Below are 17,047 nucleotides of genomic sequence, written 5' to 3'. Positions count from 1 at the left end.
ACACTCGAGGTCAAATTATGTAAGTAACTCATTCTTCCTAGAAGCCACTGTATTGGTATGATTAAAATTGATTGATTAAGCCTGTCTCTGGATCCTAAATAGGACTGTATATTAATCAGATCATTTTAATTGGATTATTGAAAATTGTTGTCCATCAATGAGTTTTGATCAAGCATGTTGACTACTTGGTTGATATGGGAAATGATATCATTTAACTTTAAGACGTTCTTTAGTCAATGTTCTTTTCATAAGAATCAGATATTTTGCATATGAATTTATGATGGGTATGTAAAGGAAATTCTTTATATAAAGTGATTAAAAAAAGTAAATGATGAGATCCCTCAATCTAGGATTATAAGAGAGAAAATTTACAATCTCTTTCATTTAATAAGTAATGATAATATCTCTTTTGGAAATGGAAATTAATTAGCTAAGGTTGGGGTGGGGGATAAGAAAATGATGATACATAATATCTCCTCTACCATTTAACTTTGAATTCTTTTCCATATGGATTTGGAAATTAAAAAAGATCATGTATATAAATGCAATGGAATAAAATTAATAGGTCAATTAAACCAATTGGCAATGTCATATCGTGCTTCTTAATCTCATTGAACTTTGAAAATCCAAAGCAACCCTAGGCTAAGCCATTTAGATTATCAAGTTCGTAATTTGTAAAAATGAGATCTTAAGTTTTCATGAATTTTAAATCACCTAAACATTAGTCAATAAATCTCAAATTAGAGTAAAATTATATTACAAAAGCATGAGATATCTTAAGAGAGAAAAAATGTTTCAAATTAGTTGAAAATCAGTAAGGGGTAAAAAAAAACATAGGGATGAGCCGCAACATGTACATATGCACTGAGTGCTATGACACGTGCCATGTGTTACAAAGTATTGCACATATTTGATAGCATTTAGCTGTCAAATGGCATAGCTACCTAAGATAACTTTTGATGTGTCATATTTCTTTGTCCCACATTTGAATGAGGTGATTTAGGTGTTTACAGAAAATTCTTTTTATAAATTAGCTAATGACATAAGTTTTACTTTTAAATTATGCCATATAAGGAAGATGGAGATCCAAACATATTTTCACAACTTAACACACTTTTTACAACTCAAGGGTGTCCAAAACTTTACAAATATGTTAAAAGCTATTCCTAACACCCAAAACACACTCAAAGGGTTCAAGACTACATGTACAACACACCACATGCATATAATCCTAACAATAATAAATTTTCACTCCTTAACCCTTTCAATACCAAAAAACAAAAAGGGGAGGTTTTGGCACTACATAAATCATGTGATCTTGAATTCAATAATTTGACAATATTCCTTATACTTACACTAGTATTTTATCCCTATTAATATTTAATCGAACTTACATACACATTTTAAGGCCTAAAATACATGTTAAAATCACAAACAGCAATACATACAAGTGTATACAAAATGCAACTTAATTAGCAATATAATATCTATTACACAAAATAAATGAAGTTAAGAAGTATTACAATCAAAACACTCAAATTCTTAAGCCTTCGGAGCCTTTTTCCTTTTCACACTGAAGCTAAAGCTTGTAAAATATTAAAAAAGTGGATGAATGTAACCACTTAATAACCAAAATATATCTACCGTATGTAATTGCATGTCAATTGATTTAAAACATATAGATGGGAGATTGAATACTAAAAAACATGAGATTACACATAACATAAGTGGTACTTTCTTAAATAAACCCATTTTCATATTTCGCATTTCAAATCACCAGTTATGTTGCCACAATACTAACAACATGAGGCAATGACCTAAATTCACAATCTTAATGTACATTGCTATAATACAGACAATCAAATGATAATGACATGATAACTATCATGACTTGCCACAAACTTATCAACTATATGACATGTCGAATACACATATATGCATAATCAATTCTTTCTTATACCCTCCTTATTTCTTCTGACTGAAACCGTGAACTATAATATCTATCAGGGCTTCGTCTGTGTGACTGGACTACCTAATTTCACTAATTGTGAGACGTAACCTGCTCAAAGATCATTGTACTCACTCTTAAACCATCACTTCCCCCATTCTTGAATTTTTAGGGTGTTGTTTACCCTAAGCTAGTTTCCTCAACAAAGAAGTAGAGGGAGTTAGGAAGTCCTTTGACAAATCTTGAGATAGTCTCTCGATAAATAGGGGAATAAAGCTAACTTTTATGCACCGAAATACCATATGAATTTTCTACTCTTCTTCCTTAAGCAAACTCCTGCCAAATGATCATGCAATATTTCATATTCACTCACGCATTTATACATACTTGTGATTCACAACATCAAGCTTTATTGTTTTCAAATCACTTAGTCAATTAACACATGTGAGCATAAAAAAATCTAACTTATCACACACAATCTCCACTTTACTCAAGCACCAATTCCTTAATAACACACAATTATCACATCATATATCATACACTTCTCATTCTAATATATATTCATAGTTTGAAAATTATTTTGAATTCAACTTCATATTTCAGGTCAGATTGAGGTTAATACACTATTATATGGTTTATAGCATGCTTCACATTCATAATTTCAATTATACATGCAAACAAATCTATTTTTATATCATAACTTAATTAGCAAACAACTATATATATGCCTAAGATAAATTTTTCTCGGTTACCTCAAATTTTTGTGAAGTCAAATGTTTACCAACTTTTGCTTCCAAGCTTGCTCTTCAAGCCTAATATGGTGCACAGGGTGATTAATCTACAATTAATCAAACTCACAATCATTTATGCTACTATATACACAAAGTAACCTCTTTTACTCCTATCTCTAAAATACCCAAAGCCCTTATTTTAACACTTAGGCTTACCTATTGGGTATTTTAACCCTCTTTAGCTTCTATTGGCTTTATTAAATATCTAACTTACTATTAATAGCTTTGAAATACTTTAACAACCCTTATTTATTACTCATTTTCAGACATAAATGTCCACCCACTATCATTAACATAGAAAACCCTCCATTAATGATTTCAACATCCTAAATGACTCTTATTAACTCTATTTAAGTTAATGGATTCAAACCATAATCTACATAGATCGAAAATGGTCTGCCATGATCAAACCTTAATCAAAAGCTTTAAGAAAATAGGTGGGGAAGGAAAAAGAACAAGCTAGGAGACCTACCATTAAGGTTTAGTAGCTTCAAAATGCTTCAATCTCCCTCTAGTAAACCCTAGCAAAGTTTTCTTGGTCCTCTTCATTCTTTCCTTTCACTCTTATGATTTCTCTTTTATTTTTTGAGTCAAATCACGACTTAACTGTTCAAAAAATAAACCATGCGCCACAGCTTGTGGCATCTCTATTTTCTCTTTCGTTTAGGCCTACTTGGCTCACACTCAGTTTCAAACTCACATTCTAAGATCATTACCAAGCCCAAAAGGTTCCTTAATTCTTTTAACCATTTTTTACATCAATTTTACTTAATTAAACTTGATTATTTCATTAATAAATCAAGGATTAAATTTTTTGATCCTACAAGCAGCATATATATTTTAATTTTGAGTATAAAACTTGTTGGCATATTAAAAAAATGGAATATATGCATTAAAGAGGGTTGAATCTAATGGAAGGTGTTAGTTCTTCAATTAAAATTTAAATTTTTAATGGAAGATGTATTCTCATTCAATGTCCATCGAACAAAATTACTTCTAATAAAAAAAATAAGTGTGTGCAATAAAAAAATTTAAGCATGTGCTTACATGCAAATACGCTGTCATTAATTAATTATTTTGTTATCCCATTTACTTATGTTATATTTGGACTATAACTTAAAAAATATGTAAGTGCAATATTGGCAAACAATTATAGAATTCGAACAAGAAAATTTAGCTTTTTTTTTGTATAATCATTTTAATGGGAATAGAGATTAGCAGTAAAAAAATCATATCAAATAGTAAAATAATTTCTATTTATTAATTATCCCACCAAAATTATAAGCCCTATATTTTGTTGAAATTCTTTAAAATGAAAATAGAATTAAAATTTGACAGTAAAAATAATAACAGTTTTTTTTTAATTCATTCAGATCAAAATTAAGTCTAGAATTTTTTTTTAAAAGTCTTAGTTTAATGACAAGATGGATTTATAAAAAATTTACCCTTTTTAGGAATCACGTTTCAAATTTCAGAAGCTGATGAATTATTTTTTAAGAAGTCAAAATTTAAAAATTAAAAATAAGAAAATCCATAATCAATTCCTTGTTTAGAGGAAGTCTTTTTTTTTTTTTAAGCAAAATGTATATAGTTTTTATGTGCTGTAAGTTGTAACTACTTCTAAAGTTCTTAGAGTTTGATACGCCATACACACCAAATTATGTACACATAGCACGATTATTTTTTATGGATTTTATATTGTAGAAAGAATGATAGTTAAGTTTTAAAATATCAAATTAACTTAAATTAATTAAATTTATGCCGGTGATAAAAATTTTAAAAAAATAAATTGAAAATATTAATATAAATAGTTACAAATTTAGAAGTTTTAGTTGCAAATTAGTATTTAATTAAGTATTAAGTGTACTCTTAACTTGTAATAAAATTTTCATTTGTAACTGTTTAAATTAATATTTTCAATTCATCCTTTAAAAAATTTATTGAAATTTAATTATCATTCTCCTTATAATATATTATTCAAATATTCTTTTCCCAACAATACAAAAAAGTGGAATACAAAATAATAATTAAACAATAGCAAAGACTAACGAACAGGCCAAAACAATAGGGGGAAATATAAATAAAACAAGACGCAGTATTTGGTGACGTTTGCAACTTGTAAGGAGGATTCGCCGAACGAAATAAAGGCGTGCGGGAAAGACGCCGGCGGGGCCAGGAGGAAAAAGAAGAAGGTGCAGCAAAGCGCAGAAGAGGCAGAGAAGCAGAGAATCAGAACCCTTTGGCGGATCGAGGCCATGTCAGAGACAGAGCATAATATTAAAGCAGCAACAGTATCAGCAGAGCTTGCCATAATGCAACACCGACACACACCCACTGACATTAATAGAACATGACCAGGAACAAGAAGAAGAAGAAGAAGAAGAATTATTTTACGCGGCAGTGGTGATTTGGGATACAATGCTAAATCAATTTGACCTAATTTTGTTTTCCTATTGCACACAGCTATCGCAATTCTATCTTAAAGTACAGTCAAGTATTAAATAAGAATACATTAATTTCAGAATTTGTTCATGAGGTCTCCCAAAGCTCCAATATGCAAATTCTATTCTTTGGTCAAAAAATCTGGAAATGGCCAAGCCCACTCACTACAAGATCAAAATCTTTTTTTAAAAAAGTTGCCTGAGGTTGTTTGCAAACTAATTTCATAAAAGTCAAGGGTGCTGATATTTGCCAAAGAACATGTCCTTTCGACTTTCATTAGACTTAATGCCCAAAAGTTAAAGGGATATGGTTTAAATTAGCCAAGCAAACCAAACCTAATACCTTCTTTGCTCTCTCTTTACAGGAATGGATTTCATGGGATGCGAAAAAATGAAATTGGGACAAGAAAAATAGTTTGGCAAAGACTGTTTGCACAAGCCTGCAAAACATCATTTAATTAAGGTGATGATGAACTTTCTAAATGAGACATTACTTTCACAAGTACTCATAATCTCATTAATGACTTCAAATTAACTGGAAGCAGTGATGACAATTTCAAACATCAAATATAAGGACTTGCATTCCAAATGGTCACCTCCTCTCAACTTTGGGTTAGATTATGTGTAGATGACTCTATTAATCTCAACGAAGCAACTGCATGCCCATGGGGGACTTGTTTATAATAATCAATGAAAGTGGATGAAAAGCTTCACCAAATCTCTTGACTACTACTAACCTAATACTATGATAGAACTCTTTGAAATTTTTAAATTAAAGAACTCAATCTTTATTGTTGGGATGAAAATTATTCTTAAATTAACATTTTATACAATCATTAAAGGTTATAACTAAGCTAGTCCAAAGTGAATACTTTTAAAATCACTCCGGATCACTTCAATACTATCAAAAGTATCAAGGATCTTATTATATATGTGTGATTAGATCATATACTTTGATCGCATCTTTAGCAAGGTAAATTGTTGGCTTGCTGATCAGGTCAATTGTAACAGTCATGATACTATGATGTTTAACACCCACACATAAAGTGTAGGAATTTTTTGTCATCTAATTGGACCTAGTCTTTTGTTACCTGACACAGCTTTGACCATGGCCTCATAATTCTTAAAAAAGGTTGAGCACAAAGAAGAAAGCAATTCCATATTAGATTTTTTTTTCAAATCAAGTATTTAAGTAATAGATCATGAGTATTCAAATTTATAAATAAAACAAAACAATTACGTAAAGCAATAATTTTTCCAAATTTGGAATACAATTTAAAATAGAAAAATATGAAATATGGCCCCCTAAGCAACCACCACCACCACATGAAATGCCACCACTTCAACTATACCTTGAGTATATATAATTAAGGACTAAATATGACTGCAACAAGTGACACATCACAATACATCCACTATCAAATAATAATGCTACATATAAGAATGGTAAAAAAGTTACCACTTTGCTGCCCTTCTTGTTTGCTTTAGTTTGCAATCTCAATTCCTCACTCAACCTCTATGAATCTTATACACTGGGTTCACAACACACACACATGTGATTTCTTTTTTTTTTTTTAACACATTTATATGATAATTTTTTTTCTAACGAAAAGCAAGAATAAAATGAGAAATAAAAACGGTTAATGAAAAGATATTACACGTTATTGTTTTGCTTTTCTACAAAGCGACAGATATTTTAACCAGGGTTTAGACTTTTTAGAGTTCAGACACAATGTATAATTAAATCTCATCAATATACATGAATCGAACCTTCTTAATATTATTTGGCCAACCAACCTTACGTTAGTTCCAACAGTTCAAACAAGAGATATAGTTAAAAGATGATAAGCTTCAAAGAAACAAGAGGATAATCTATCCATGACACTTTGCATGATTACAAAGTTTTCATGTGCGGAAAAGAGAGGTTGCTGCAAATTTTGCAGATTCTTACTGACAACGTGCAGGCTATCATATCTTTCCCAAAATTAATGTTGTGAATTTCAAGAGAACAAAATTTCAGATGTATTTCGCCACGTGTGCCATCGGAATCACCATTAATTTCATATCAGTATCATACAATTCATAACAACAGTCCCTCCAATGCTTTGTAATAATCCACATTCCAGAAAAGTTTTACTTTCTTTGTTACGAAAAATGTAAAACATTTTAACTGAATTTTATTTTTTTAAAATTAAAATTTTTATATTGATCCTTATTTAATTGAGTGTTTAAATATAAAATAACTTATTTATTAAATAATTTTTTAAAAAAATATATTAATTATATTTTAAAATATTAAACATGTCATACATTTTTAATCAAGGAAGTAATAATTTTATCACAGGGTTATCAACTAAATTTTGTGAAATATTAATTGATTTGTTTAAAAACATGTTTATTATTAATTTCTCCCTTAAGGAATAAATAAAATTATATATTTTTCAAATTATTATGACATTTTAAAATTACTTTTCTATTTTTTTTGACTTTTATCTCAAAGCTAGACCCATTTTTAAGTAAAAGAAAGAGAGCTGTAATTATGAATAAAATATTCAAAAAAAATGGTTTATGAATTTTTAACAAAAGGTCTTATGCTAAATGTAAATAAATTCTGACATATATCTGATAAATAAGATTAAATGGAGCTGAACAAATTACAAAATATAGTAATGATTTATATTTGTTGACAGATTTTATTATTTATTGAAATAAATTTTTCATTCTATTATTAAACATTTAAATCATGTTGAATACGTAGAAAATATTTAAAAAATATTGCATGCATGAAACTCCATGAAATACATGTAAGAAACATTTAGAGAATAAAAAATGTGTATAAGACTTCAAAATTATACATTATTCATGACTGAACATTATCTAATTACTGTGTAAGTAAATTGTATTGTTTATAATTTATAATGGAACATCAATAAAAATGTTTTATATTTTATATTAATTGATATATTAGTTATTGTTAATGTTGGAAAAAAATCATATTCCCTTCTTCCTAAATTATAATATACTTTGATCAAAATTCATATATCAATAACTCTTATTAAATATACTTAATAACTTTTTTAAATAAAAATATGAACTTTTAAAAATGACTTTCATTTAATAAGAATGAGAATTAAATAAAAAGATAGAGAGGTTAGTATTAGATAAGACTTATTTAATAAAATTTTAATTTTTTAAAGTGCTTCATATTTGGAAATTTTGAGTTTTTTAAAAAAATATCTTGTAATTTAAAAAAAAAAGACTATTAATTAGGAAGAATTGTGTTGTAAATCGTTGGTTGTTAACACACTCCATGGTAATTAATTTTTTTATGTAAAATTTGTATGTAATTTTTTTATTAATTATTGGTCGTTGTCATTAACGTACCTCCGTAACGTTACAGGTGTTTCGGCCTTGAAACTCTTCCATTCAACAATGAATCTTCAAACTTGAATTGTAAATTCCAATGGTTTCTTTTCTTTTGCGCTTTTGCAGTCTTGCTTAAAACTTGCATTCAAAGACGGAATGACAGTGTTGGCAAAAAAATTTGTGCCCCCACAGAAGAATTTTCAATTTTATTATGAGATTCTTTAATATATAATCTTTCTATTTAAAAATATAAAATATTTTTAATTAAATTTTAACTTTTAATAAAAAATTTATTTTAAAATTAATTTATTTTTATATTTAATTTTATTAATAAATTGTTTCACTCTAAAAAAATAAAATAATCTATTTAATAGGATACTTTTAAAAAATAATTATACTTTAAATAATTTAAAATGTCTTATTTTTAAATAAAAAGAGTATATATATATATAATTAATAAATATGAGCATATTGAGATTATTATAATGAAATTGATAGTTATATTCTTTAAAATTGTCAAAACAATACGTAACTTTTTAATTTTATTTTTTAATTAATAATCATAATAAATTATTGCTTAGAAATTTAAATGATAATAAATATAGAAGGAATAAATTTAAAAAAATTAATTATTCTAACTTTGTCTTATATAGTTATATTAAAAATTAAAATTGGATGGTATGATTTATGAGAAAATTACTTAGTTACTTATGGGATTTGGATTCCATACAAGGAGCAAATCCAAATATTTGATTGTATATCTACAACTTATTTTTTTAAAAAAATTATAGAGAACTTAAGTATCATTAATTTTCTCTTTGAGAATTTAATTGTCATTCCCCATGTTGTCTTAAATCCAATATAAATTTTCTCGGTGAAATTCACAAGTCAGTCACACATAAACAAAAAATAATAAATTTGAATCTACCGTTTTTTATTTTGCCAACTTGAATCAACATGGGTCTCATTTGGTAAATAGAGTCTGATCGATATATTTATATAATTATATCTGCATTATAATATTTTTTTCTGCAAGGTATACAAGAAACCAAAAATTCATAAGTTATGAATGATAAAACTCTTATTATATCCAGTAAAAAACATGAGCCCAAATTCTAATTTTCATAACAAATGAGGAAGCTAAAGTAATTATGTGTAATTTTAATGGGAAACAAAAGAAAATCTTTTCGAAAACAAATGAAAATCGGTTCATGTTTTTTTTAGGAAAATCATAATCAAGGACCCTTGGGGATAGTTAATTACACTGCAGGACTAAATAATTTTGATATTACTTTACAGGACTAAAAAACCTAAATGTAATTAAAATTTGTTGTGAAAAAACAAAATTATCTCTGATGTATTTTGTTGTGACAGGAGGATTATTATTGTTAAAATGAGAATGTGACTTGTTTTTTTTGAACGAAAACTTGTTCACTAGATTATAACAATTCCTCTATCAAATTAATATTTTGTAGTTGTTAATAAAGGAATCGATTGTTGTTAGATAAAAATGGGACTTGTTATTTCTTGAATGGAGATTTATTCACCAAATTAAAACATTTTTTTCTCTATCACTAAGTTAGTTTTTTTGAAGTTGTTAATAAGGAAATTAGTTGTTGTTAAAATAAAAATGAGACTGTTTTTTATTACATTTATTCACCAAATCACAACACTTGTTCCTCTGTACCACTAAATTAACTTTTTAGAATTATTAATAAGGGAATTGATTGTTGTTAAAATGTGAATAAGACTTAGTTTTTTTTTTTTTTTGAATGAGGAGTTATTAAAAGAGTATGTAATATACACATGAAGGGTATTCTTGTCTTTTCACAACAAAGGAATGTACTTTGGTCCTGTAGAGTAATTTCAAAATCTTTAATCTTACAGTGTAATTAATTGTTTCTAACGGTCCTTGATTGAGATTCTCCTTTTTTTTTTTGGGATGAAGTGTTCATGTTTCTTCCTTTCTTTTCTGAGGTAACATTCATGTTTCTTTTAATCAACACGTGTTCCAAAATTGAGGTCCAAGTTCAATATAAGGCTTAAGGCCCAACAAGAAATTTCATTTTGGGCTCACAAACGAGATTGGATCAAGCCGGACAGAATTCATGAAGACTACCCCATTTTAATATACCCATCTGGGTTTAGCCCTCTTTCCTACTAAAAAAAGAAAAAAAATGAAAATGATATTTAAAAGGTTTATTTTCATAATCATCAGTTTCAATATGAAATATAAAAAAATATGCGTAGTTTTATTTTGCTAGAAAAACTATTTATATGAAGTTAAACTATTGGAATAATGGATAACATATGGACCTGGATTTACATTATATTTAAATAAGATACAACCGTTCTCCTTGTAAAGCGCATAAGATTTTAAATTATATTGTCATAAACGGTAATTAGAAAATAATATTTTTTAAAAATTAATTGATTGATTTGATAAAAATATGAAAACATGTTATGTTGAATATATTTCATAATATTTATTTATATTTTATCTGTGAAAGATATTTAATCTTTCATTTTAAATTTGTTATTCCTTCTAACAAAATATTATAAATTAAATAATTAATATATTTAATAAGATAACTTCGACTTGGTGTTATTATGAATATATTATAATTATAAATACTTATTAGGTATATATTAAGCTTCCTTTCAAACTTAAATAGCATTTATTTATAAATTTTTATTTATTAAATTACACACACACGCGCACATTTAATTTCTTACTGAAAATAATTATTTTCTCAAAACAATCCTTTTCAATTATAAATTTATGTTTTATAGTTTGTAAGAAGTAAGGCCAGATTTAATAAAACTACAAGAAAAGAAGATGACAAAGTAAATAGTATATTGTTAATTATTTTTGAAGAAAAATAATCTAATTTGTTTTGAATATAGTTATATCATCACAAGTATGTATTTAAAAATTATAAAAATATTAATTAAAATTTTAAATAATTAAGAGAAAATAAATTCGTATGAGGGTTTGCAAATTTAAGAGTAGTGGATTTCAAATTTTTTGGGCTAATCTTCTTTTTCCTCTTTCCTTTTTTTTTGGGGGGGGGGTTATTATTAGATTAAGATCGGGACGGTTTAAAATATTTTATTAGCACATGGTCTATTCTTTTCTCTCAATTTTATGTTTATAATGTATTGTCACAACTTTCAATTACACTTTTTCAGGATACATTTTTAATATTTCCTCAATCCCTTCGTTTTTTAGTCTCTTTGCAAGTTTTCTTCCCATTCTCTTTACTTAATTCCTTTATCAGCATAAAAAAAGTACAATTTTTTGTGGTGCAGTAAAAAAAAAAATCATCAAGAAAATGAGAAAGAGAAAAAAAAAAATAAAAGATTCAGTCAACCATACTCAAAAATTACGATGACGTTAGGAGTAAAAGATGACAGTAAATCTCGCTGGCCTCAAAAAACCTCTTTCGGGCAAACAAAATTAAACTCGCTTCCTCTCAAAAGTACTTCTTGTTTTGTCGGATTCCTCCTACAAGTACTTGAAAGAGCAATATTCAGTGCAGTCATTCATTCATCATCAAGGTCTTCATCCACAATTTGGTGATCTGGCAACCAAAAATATACACTTCTCTCTCGTCGCCGCTTCGAACTTGTTCGTTTCAACTGTAAATATATTTTGTTGTCCTTGCGGCGACGATGGAGGACCTTGGCTCGACAGTTTCCTCCCACACTGAATTTTTCTTAGCAGAGGTAATTTCTGTTCACAGTGAATGAATAAGTGAATGAAAATACATGTTCTACATTAAGTCATTTCAATTCTTTTATACTCCCACACTATTCTGCGTTTTGCCCAGCAATTTCTTTCTCCTTATTCTGACTTGGCTAGAATGAGATGGTCTATCTATTCCTGTAAATCAGAAGCTTTTATCCTTCGAATTTCTTATGCATATCAAAAGGGCTTGTTCTTCGTTGCATGGGCTTACACATAGTGTCTTCTAATTTATTCATAGATGGTGCAATTGGAGAATATATACAAGGAGATGGGAGAAAAATCTCTGTCTCTGGAGTTCTGCCAAGGGCTTGCAAACAGTTTTAGGTGAGTTAAGCCATATGTTAACTTCAATCTTCCACGAAGATGATAATGTTGTTTGTTTTTTTTTTTGGCCAAAATAATGTTGCTTGTTGCTCACCATCTTATTTGATAATTTGGCTTACATTTTTGCAGTTCCTCATTGATCCGTGCTGGAAAAGATCCAATATGTTGTGAACAGGTTTGTCATTGTTTCTTCATTGTTCTGACATTTTGGGGCTTTGTTCATAACATCTTTTAATTCTTTCTCTGTCTCTTTTTCCCCTGAGTTTTAGGTGCGAGATTGGTTCCGAAACAAACAGAAAGAGCCAAAAGCCGAAGTACCTTCACCAGCCAATTCGCCGAAACTTGTTGGTTCTTCTGATGCATCTACTATTACTGATGAACTTGAAACTTGTCCGAACCCAAAAGGTTATTCTTTTTTTTTTAATTATCTTTCTAACATATTAATTATCTTTCCATAAAATGCAGAAAAGGAAAAGAAATCTGTGGATGCAAGTTGTTTTTTTTTAATATAATTTAATGGGGCCCTAGAAATTACTCCAAAATTAAACCAGTGATGGTAACCTTACTGTGTCTCTAAAAAGTAAACTACTTAAGCCTTGAAGAGGCTTGCACCAGAAGCAAAGACCCTAAACGCTGCTGTAGTTAGCCATCCAGTCTGTATAGGCATTCCCTGCACTTTATGTGTGAGCAATTTGAACTTGCCAGTCAGTACCAATCTCTCTGCGGGCATGACTGTTGTGGAGTCAGTCTCTGTGACTATTTTCCTGTGTCAAATCTTCTTCATCCACCGGATCCCACAGCCAAGCCCCCATAGCTTGGCTTCTATTACTGTGCAGATGCTCGCATTTTTATCGAAGCCTCCTGATGATCTGGTGTTATGATCTCTAAGCACCACCCCCACACCAAGTTGCCCCTTAGAAGCTCCATCAAAGTTAAGTTTCACTTGTGAGGCTTGCTGATGTGAAATCTATGATTGCAGCCTGTTTGTCATAGGCATTTATATCATGCTGTATCTTCATTTCCTTCCCATATTAACAGGAGCATTTTGTTTCCATTTATATCATATTTAATTGATTTCACTTTCTGATATACCAACTATTAGAAATAACAAATATATTTCCTGGAAAATTATAGTTATTAGGTACTTACTGTCAAATTGTGATCTTATGATTTCTGTAAATCCTAAAGGCGCTGAGCTAGTGTGTGACATAGTGAGGCAAGTAAAATGACGTGATGTAAATTTTTTGTGGTACTAACTATTTTCTGATCTTTATATCAGATGTGAGAGTTCCTGATATTTCAGAATTGGCTTTTGAAGCTAGATCATCAAAGGACGCAGCATGGTGAGGAATTTTCTTCTGGTTAAGGACTTCAGATGTTGAAACGACTCGCATTACTGCATAACTAGATTTGAGCTGATCTGATTTCATTTTCGCTTAAATGAGAATTATATGTGAAGACATTATATTTTTTTGTGGTATTTCCAGCTGTAACAAGATCAAAGAAGACTCTGTTTTTCTTCGGAAAAAAAGCAGAATCTGTCTATGGTTACGTCCTGTTCACGTGCTCATCTGTTGGGGATGTTTGAGCAATGGGACTTTGTTTGGAGCATTTTTCCCTGTGAAAATCCCCTAAATTATGAGAACTTAAAAATAGAAAAAGGAAAGAGTTTAAATGATTTTAGAGGGTCAGTAGTAAATTCTTCATTATCATTTCTATTGTATTAATAACGCCCAAACGTGGGAACTGTTCCAATGAAGCCTTCAATTGCCTTCCCTTCCCCTCATCCAAATGTACTCGGAATCAGCTGGCAACTGTATCTCATGTTTCTTTGAATTTCCATTTACAGGTATGATGTTGAGTCATTTGTTTCCTACAGAGTTGTCAACAGTACTGGTGAACTTGTAAGATATTCCCATGTTATAATCTACTTACTTTTGAACCATTAATTGAATAAGTCTTTTGTCAATTTACAATTTGAATTTTCATTCACAGGTATGTTATTGAGTCATAATTGAATTCCACTGGAACCTGAACTCAACTGTTCATCTTTCCTTCTCTTGCTTTGCTAATACATTGACGTGATAGGCATTTTTTTTTTCCTTCACTTCATTTCATCCCAAGAATCTTTTGGATGAGGCAAGGAACTAAATCCCGTATTCCAAATCTTTAAGGGGTTGATTGCAGAAACACAAACCACAGGGTATTTTGCTAAATACTAGATGCTGGAAATCTATGCTTAGAAATTGCTCAAAGATAGATGCCAAGAGTTGCCTGAGGTTGATATTTTTATGATTAAACTGACTTCACTAATGCAGCTCCTTAACTTTTTTAACTCAAAAACTTCAGGTCCCATATGTGCTTGAGGGTATCCTCCTTCATTTTTTCCTTTTCTCTGCATTTCTAGTTGTCATCCATCTGTTTAGACTTAGGTTGAACCTTACATACCCACATGTTTGATCCTTCAAAAAGTCTCAACATGATTTTCCCACCAATTTCATAAACAGAAAAAAGGAATGATAACTAAATGTTTCACGTTATAAAAGTGTCACTGGGGAGCTAATTGAAGTCCTTGAATCTTGTGATGCAATTAAGGAAGTACGTGTACGATATGCCGGATTCAGTAAAAATCAGGATGAATGGGTGAATGTGAAAGAGTCAATTCGTGAGCGATCGATCCCATTAGTACCTTCTGAGTGTGACAAGGTGAAGGAAGGAGATCTTATGCTATGCTTCCAGGTAACGTTCTCGCGACCTTCTCTTTTCTTGTTCTTGATAGCAATTCATCTTCAAACTTGTAGCTGAAGTAAATACTCTCTTTACTTTCAAAATCATGTAGTGGTGTCTTTTTCCTATGGTAACATGATCAATATAGCTAGTGAGTTTAACATGAGTAGAGTCTATTCATAACCGAGATGGATTCCTTTATGTTAGTATTCTCTAAAGGCTTTGTGGTAATCAACAGGAAAGATATGATTATGCTGTCTATTGTGATGCTCGTGTTGTTAAAATCCAAAGAAGGCCTCACGATCAGACAGACTGTAGATGCATCTTCCTCGTCCGATACAGCCATGATAATTCTGAGGTGATATTTGATGAACATGTTTCCTTTCGTCAAATTAATGTGTTATTATGTTTATTCATGCTACTAAACATGTTGCACACTTCTCGTCCGAGCTAACTCGTTTCCTTGGTTTTCGTTACTGGGTTCATCTTCTTCCTTGTCTGTTTGAATCTCTATTGCCTCTGCTTAAACCCTGAATCACATGCTTGTAGCAGGAGGTAGTTCAGTGGAACAGGCTATGCCGGAGACCGGCACTCCAGCAGCCTGTTGTCTCCATTAATCCCATAGCTGATCTGTGGGGATGAGGAACAGCTGATTGCAGTCTTGAGGATCCCAAAAAGGGTCGAAGCTCCCTGCTTTCTGGGCAAATGTGTTATTTATTCTGTTAGTTTGGCTAAAAAGAAGTGTACTGCTATTAATTTGGTTAAACTATATTTTTTATGTAGCTATTTGACATCCATCATAAGGTTAGATTCGAGCAATATCGGCTCAAGCAGAAGTAGCTTTTGTAAATGTGTTTTCTGCGTTCGCAGTCACACGAGCTCGAACTTAAGACCTTGTACTTCAACCGTTGTAGTTTTAGTCAACTTTTAATTTTAACTTGATTTCTGTGATTTGAAAAATTGCAACACTAGTTTCAAAAATTTTAATTCAGTCTACTGCCATTGAACGCTTCTATTTTTATTTTATTTTTTTGGGTGCTGGATTTTGTTGATATGGCAACTGTGCATCATCCTAAGGTTTAACATGCACATCATTGTATGGGAACTAAATATAGGTGTAAGCAGGGCTGTGGATCAATCAATGTAAATTGTATGTGAAGTTCATTTCTTGTAAATAGGTGGTGTTATCCAACTAATGATACAAGTCAATGCTTTTCCCCCTTGCTGAGAACAATATTTAGTTGCATTGACTATTTAACTTGTTTAGATGATAGAAGGTCAGAGCATTCAAGAATCATGCAATTTAGCTCAATGGCATTGTTGTAATTAATACAAACCCCAACATTTAGACAGCCCTAACCCCTTATTTGGTTGGAAGAAAAAGAGAGAGGAGATTTCAATGAATATAATTTTTTTAAAAATTGGATAAATTAGTTTATGAACTTTTAAAAAAGACAAGATGTAAATAAAATAAAAGATTAAGAAAAATTAATTAAAAACTATTAACCCCATTTCTCTATTTTTTTTTTAATTTAATATCCATCTCACCTTCGTTGCTGAAACTTCCTGTCACTCCATTATCGACTTCAGTAGTCCAAGTTGCCGCATTGCAACATTCGAACACCTTTTAAGAAGCATACAATTGTGTTCCTCAAAAGTGCTATAGTTGACCACTCGAGCTTGCCTTTTCTGGAATCAT

General features: G+C 30.0%; 1 protein-coding gene across 2 annotated transcripts; it reads left to right on the top strand.

Moving 5' to 3' along the window:
• The first annotated feature begins 12,049 nt into the window (after positions 1-12,049).
• LOC129288580 (protein SAWADEE HOMEODOMAIN HOMOLOG 1-like) lies at positions 12,050-16,299 on the top strand. 2 transcript variants are annotated; one of them, XM_054925223.1, is made up of 9 exons: positions 12,050-12,275; positions 12,536-12,621; positions 12,751-12,796; positions 12,891-13,026; positions 13,901-13,964; positions 14,471-14,525; positions 15,217-15,360; positions 15,587-15,706; positions 15,898-16,299. In XM_054925223.1, the coding sequence occupies exons 1-9, from the start codon at positions 12,222-12,224 to the stop codon at positions 15,988-15,990; spliced, it is 798 nt and encodes a 265-aa protein (XP_054781198.1). In that variant the 5' UTR covers positions 12,050-12,221; the 3' UTR covers positions 15,991-16,299. The 2 variants fall into 2 exon arrangements, with proteins under 2 accessions (XP_054781198.1, XP_054781199.1); XM_054925224.1 differs by having other exon boundaries at positions 12,056-12,275; positions 15,901-16,299.
• The last annotated feature ends 748 nt before the right edge of the window (positions 16,300-17,047 follow it).

This window comes from Prosopis cineraria, unplaced genomic scaffold (assembly GCF_029017545.1).
Source record: "Prosopis cineraria cultivar Desert tree isolate PC_DT_omini unplaced genomic scaffold, ASM2901754v1 PC12, whole genome shotgun sequence".
In the NCBI taxonomy this organism is placed as follows: Eukaryota; Viridiplantae; Streptophyta; class Magnoliopsida; order Fabales; family Fabaceae; genus Prosopis; species Prosopis cineraria.
Note: the sequence above shows the minus strand (reverse complement) of the source record. Positions and strands in the feature narration are given on the sequence as shown.